Source organism: Sinohyriopsis cumingii, chromosome 8, assembly GCF_028554795.1.
Source record: "Sinohyriopsis cumingii isolate HCF-2022 chromosome 8, ASM2855479v2, whole genome shotgun sequence".
NCBI lineage: Eukaryota > Metazoa > Mollusca > Bivalvia > Unionida > Unionidae > Sinohyriopsis > Sinohyriopsis cumingii.
The window spans coordinates 17,945,058-17,951,562 of record NC_142968.1 but is presented as its reverse complement, the minus strand read 5'-3'; the positions used below and the strand labels follow the sequence as shown (position 1 = coordinate 17,951,562).

The 6,505-nt window shown below is 32.2% G+C and overlaps 1 protein-coding gene across 9 annotated transcripts in view; it reads right to left on the bottom strand.

Annotated features, from left to right (window-relative positions):
* Nucleotides 1-6,278, bottom strand: part of LOC149793060 (A disintegrin and metalloproteinase with thrombospondin motifs adt-1-like) — a 199,895-nt gene extending 193,617 nt beyond the window's left edge. For all 9 annotated transcript variants that reach the window (XM_089966949.1, XM_089966950.1, XM_089966952.1 and 6 more), the window contains exons 1-2: nucleotides 6,193-6,278; nucleotides 1,692-1,730 (exon numbers count right to left, since the gene is read on the bottom strand). In XM_089966949.1, coding sequence (XP_089823075.1) covers nucleotides 1,692-1,730; nucleotides 6,193-6,220 — 67 coding nt within the window. In that variant the 5' untranslated portion in view covers nucleotides 6,221-6,278. The remainder of the gene's footprint in view (nucleotides 1-1,691; nucleotides 1,731-6,192) is intronic.
* Nucleotides 6,279-6,505: the final 227 nt, after the last annotated feature.

Here is a 6,505-nt window from a genome sequence, read left to right as displayed (position 1 = left end):
TAAAAAAATGACAAAAGTCAGGTACGCCATACTTACTCTACCCTCAATAACGGAAAAAGGTCAAAAACACAAAATAAATTGAATATACATGACAATAATGAAGTCTTGAATAATGTGTTTTGTAACGTAGTGAGAGATGTAACATGTCATTTCAAATGTCGTACTGAGTAACAAATTATGAAGCAAGGACAATTAGGAGGTAACGAACGGATCGAAAGTCTAAAGGAGGTATCTTGCCAATAAGGAATTAGTTACTAACATTGGTGAAGAAGCCTGATAAATTGTTGAGTTGTCGTACATCGAGGGAAGCAAATTTAAAAAGACAAGTTTTAAAAAAATTCTCGCACCACTAAGTTAGCAATTTTCTTTAAAATGTGTTCAGTTCAACTGTATAACAAGGTTAATTAATGTGTCAATTTAATTTCATGTTTATTCACAGATTGGTATTCTGAATGCGAGTTTAGTTTTTCCGCATACACAGAACTAGCTCAATTGACCATAAGATGCGGGGAAAATTGTTGATAAAGAAGTTCTTTTAAATTTTGTTTTAGACAAAAAATCAAAATTAACAGTAGAATACATTTAGCAAGTTGTTAGAAATTAATATTATTGAATTTCAAAAAATAATTGAAGGAAGATGACTTTGAAGTGACTCACATGTTTGACAAACCCCTTTCAATCAGCATACAATGTCCATCAAGCACGCCATGGCCATTGCGAGTTAATAAGTTCAAACAGATATATGTCAGGGATCGTGCATCAGAATATATTTTATGCTATAATAGAGTAGAATATGCGGTGTCCAATCGAAACATGATTTCGCTGTGACCAAAGTAGTTTTCAAACGTGTACCAATTTCTCTGTACTCTCCCAAATTATGCAACATTGTAAGTTACAAGGGAAATATGAACAATTTATGAACATGAAACATGACTTTTACCTATTGGCAGACACAATGAATGGTTTGTACAATTTTTTTCAGCAAATATATAGTTGTTATTATAGTTGATATTTATAAGTTGCTCTTTGCTGTCTCAATAAAACTAACTGAAGAAAACTTCCTTACCTTTTCTCTACCATCACTTCCAAAAACATTTGAAAGTTAAAGTTTTTACCACTTTTTTTGTTGCTGTTTATAAAGATAATACATTCTAATTATGAATAAAAAGAGTTTGTCACAGCTTGGAAGTAGGATATGATTCATTCATTCTTAATGGATCATTCACTTTCCTTAACATTGTGTGGAATGATATACCAGTAGTTAGAGGTGTTTATCCTGTTCTGTATTGACTGACAGATTCAATCCTTGTACTGCCAGATAAAACAATTCGATAAAGGTTAAAATGCGATTTGTTAAAACAGAATCTTTTCTTTTTCGCACCTAAGGATGACATTATTTTTTTGCTGGATGCATATTATTGGTTAAAGATCAATATTTCAGACGATCTTTATAGTAAAATAATTCGATCAGTGTCATTGCAAGGAATTTGACTGAAATAATGAAATATGCAAACCAAATGACTTTAGATTAGGTAGTTTGCAGGGAAATATGAAACCTATATATAGTTGAAGGGGTGATTTATAGATATTAATCTAGAAAATATAAATAAGCATTTACTTCCTAAGTGATTTGAAACAGGCAGGATAATTCGAATGTCAACAAGGTGAAATAAAATAAAAAGAATACTTACACTGTGATGACACAAGTCTGTCCATTAGTAGAATAAAGGCTGTGAATAAGGAAAATGCTATCAATTTAAAGTCGTGAGAAAATTACTCTACGGTGGGTTGCAAGAAAACCGTTTGCATCCCAAAGACAAAATTCACATTCTCTTATTTGATCATGTAACAAAAGGAGAAACAAAAAGAGCAAGTACCAGCTAAATATGACGTTAGTAAGACAGTTATATAATCGTTGCGCTGACCAGTAAGTGTCTAATGATAATAAATGTAACCATCACCACAACCACAGAAGAATAACAAATTAGGAATGTTAATGACTAGTTGGGTAGTGTATTGACTTGCATACAAAGCTGCAATAGTATCTGACCCAATAATTATTAATCCGTCCATACCTTTTGCTATTGAAGCAAAAACAAGTTGAAGGCGAAATACCTATGTTTCCAAGAAACATATAATTATTATTTGCTACTTCTGTGAAAACAAATAAACATCATAATCTTAGAGCACAATCGTTATTAATAATCTTAATTGATATTAATCACTTTGTAACGCTCTTAGAGTACGCGTAGTTACGACTACTTTGTAACGCTCTTAGAGTACGCGTAGTTACGACTACTTTGTAACGCTCTTAGAGTACGCGTAGTTACGACTACTTTGTAACGCTCTTAGAGTACGCGTAGTTACGACTATTTTGTAACGCTCTTAGAGTACGCGTAGTTACGACTACTTTGTAACGCTCTTAGAGTACGCGTAGTTACGACTATTTTGTAACGCTCTTAGAGTACGCGTAGTTACGACTATTTTGTAACGCTCTTAGAGTACGCGTAGTTACGACTACTTTGTAACGCTCTTAGAGTACGCGTAGTTACGACTACTTTGTAACGCTCTTAGAGTACGCGTAGTTACGACTATTTTGTAACGCTCTTAGAGTACGCGTAGTTACGACTACTTTGTAACGCTCTTAGAGTACGCGTAGTTACGACTATTTTGTAACGCTCTTAGAGTACGCGTAGTTACGACTACATTTTACATTTGATATGATTGAATGATTATTTGGTTGATTATAAGGAACCGAAGATAGAAATATAATTTTCAACTGTACGTTTTAGCCAAGTAGGAGTTGCAGATGTCATACTGAACCATATTTTCATGAAATTATAGTAGAATGAATTGGTTACGTAAATTGGCAATAATGATGAATTTTAATAGAACGATGTTTTGGGATATTCTCATCATTCTTAATCTACCAAAGCGTTAGGTCGAACATTTGATGCCAAGTACCATAAATTACGTCATGACAAATAACGATGGATATTAAGTTTATATAAACATACACACCTACACCCCCCATATATATATATATATATATATATATATATATATATATATATATATATATATATATATATATATATATATATATATATATATATATATAAATTTGTATAAGTGTTAGACGGTATATATGAAACCAGGGTTGTTGCCAAAAACTGTTTTGTGAGAACATAATAAACATCTATACCCTGCTCAGTTTGTTTTATTATCAGATTTTAATTTCATACATGAAATTGATTAATATTACCCAAAAACCCTGAATTAAAACTTTTCTATTGGAAATGTGTGATTACAATTAAACATTTAGGTACCAGTGGCTATTTCGAAAGGTCCATCGTTTTGCTGAATGGACTAAAGATTTTGACCCTAGCAAAGTAAGTAATAGAAACATATAGGAATTCGAAACATTAAAAACGTATCCATCAGCAGGTAAGGATTTTAATACAGTTTAAACATTATCATCAAATCTCAAGGTCACCAAAGTCAAGGGGATTTAATCGCAAAAGCTTGATTTTTTACTATATCGGGTCAATATTTATATTAACTCAGTTTCTCCATTCTCTCGCAAGTTTCAAAATGTCAAAATGTCGAAGGTTATGGTGATTGATTTTGATATCGATTGGCATTTTCGATCGCGACCATGGCCGAAAACTTAGTGCTACCTTAAACGTATGTATTGATACTTGATACAATTGTGAACTTAAAACCAAACGCAATTGGTATTTTGTTTTAAATATTTGTTTGTGCTACGTCTTGAAATCAAGTTACAAACTTGTTTTTCTGATATTCTATCACGTCTTTAGCTGTATTTCGGCTTCTGGCGTGTATCAATATTTTGTTATTCATTATAGTTTTCGATTGATTAAAATTGAAATAATATAATAAACGAGGATTTGTTTCTATGATAGGATTTGTTTCTATGATAAACGGAACGATAGTAAAGATCAAACTGTCCCTTCACTCGATATGTAGCGAAAGATCATATACAACTATGTGTGCTTATTTACGAAGTTCGACCTGACAACTTGATTGGTAACTAGATTGTGGGAAACGGAAAGAGCTGAAGAAAAGCAGTCAATCTTCATAGGAACGTCTGCCTGCATGTGGCATGAACATATGAGAAAACTCATATGGTAAGAAAATTAGTCGAAGCAGAAATAATATGACATATACACATTGTTCCACTTGAGCAGGAAAGTTTTATTATGGGCAATAATAGTAGCATAATTAGTAACTCGTTTATAAGCTACTTTAATTAGTAACATATTCATACGTGACAAAAGTGTTTCATCAAACTGTAGTGGCGTTTGTGTTTTAACTCGAAATTAGTAAACTAGTACTGCTTTTTTCCAACAGGATTTCGAAATGATGTGCTTTGTTATCAAACCCCTATTATTATCATTACCCCAAATGAATTAGTAACATAGAAATTATGTTGAAAAGTTATCTGGGTTGTTTTAGGTCTTCAATTGTTGGATATTATGCAAAACATTTTTTAGAATTTTAGTCTCCATGACTCATTGCTTGCATACCAAAGTAAACATGGGAATAATTGAAAATGAATTGCAGACATTCTTACTGTTACACGTCGATTTTTAAGATTATTTCTGTGTCTGTTATTATAAGGAAAAAACGAACATTTTGAACATTTATTATATGAAGTTACTGAACCGTTTTAGAAAATTATTTGTGGAACTGACCAGAACTATTGACCTAAATATAGAATTATACGAGATCGTTTCATAGAATTGTGCTTTTCAAAGATTAATTAATTTCTTGAATTTTCATGCACAGATGACATTGTACACCAGGTCACGTGATGATGCAGAGGAATGCATACAATCCTGACAACTTACGTTAAATTAAAATAGTAATATCTTCGAACGTGATTTAAGCAGGAAGTGAAACTACTTACAAGTTACTCTAGCCTGAGATAAGATTTGGGATCCAGGATGAGATCTTATTAAAAGTGGTACGAAACATATTTTCACAATGGGTGTTTATTCTGATCGTTAGACGCACGTTATATTTTATTTCAATGAACCTATCATGTTTTAAAAAAATGAAATAAGAGAAAGGAAACAAAAAATAATATTTAATCCTGAATTATTATTTGTAGCAAATATAAGTAAAATTCAATGAGAGCATGTTGCAAAGTTATAAACCTTTATATTCAATTACATTTGACATTGGATGTGTTGCGTGGCTGTTTAGACTAACCTGTGTAGACAAATACTATTTTTTCCTGCAACAGACTGAAGTAGAATTAAAAAAACCTCTGCACTTTGTTCCTCCGTCTCGCCTTCATATTTGCTTCAATTCCCAATAACAATTTCACTTCTTGACATTGGAATACGGCAACGAGTTACGTATTCGGTTGAGTTTAAAGTAAAGTAAAGGAAATACTTTATACTTTGGCCTCTTTTCGAAGTTAAAGCAAGAATCAAGTCCAAACTAAAGATGGGAAATATCTAATTTTGATATACATGAAGTGATTGATTTATTTTGGCGTACTAATAAAGGTCAGCGCATTGTCCTAAACGGATGGAAAAAGGTAGTACATGTTCATACAAATCAACGAAGTTTGTAAAACTTCTAAATAATGCAGTATGGTTTATATTTATACCTTAATTTTAGATATTGCGTCCCTTTTTCTATTCATTAGTCTTTAGCGTATGATGCAATTTTTCTTATCTTATACAAAAGCTGCATTCATTGACATTGGCCTATGGAAACACAATCGACATACAGAACGTTTAATTGCACATCCTGTTTGCATAGTGCCAAGGAAAAATTAACCAATGAACAGGTGCTTAATGTTGCCTTATGCAGACGTGGAGAGTGGAGAAATCAAATCACTGTTCATAATGGAAATACAAGAAAAGGACAGCTTCTATGCTATTTGCAGCTATAATGCACTTAGTTGTGTCTAGTTAACAACAGCAAAGAAATACAAGTCAGAACAGTTGTTATGAATATGGGACATATCAAGACTGGGATTGTATATGTGACCTTTGATAAACAAGACTAAACATATATTAATTGTATGTAGAAGAAATTCTAATTGTTCTCCTCTCCCATAAATAAAAAGAAATAAAGAAAAGGAAAACAAAGAACTAATAGGTAACTAAACGTATTACAAACACAATGAAAAATATATATTTATGTACTCACCTACAGTACAAATAAAAGGTTTCGCCATTTCAGACAGTTTCAACTCCGCATTAGGTCACGAGCGGCGCTTATCTGTATACGTTGACAGACTGGTTTCAATTGATAAAGGAACATGAATGACTTATATATCGACCCTATGCTGCAGTTTATTAAGATTTAAAGTGTGTCAACGAACACCTATCACAGAACGGGCGTTTGTCGCAGGGCTGAAAAAATAAACCTTAAAAAGTGAAACACCTTGTTCTTTTGAAATACTTTATCTGCCAACACGTATGAATAATCATAGACAAATTAATCGAAAAGCAGTGTAATA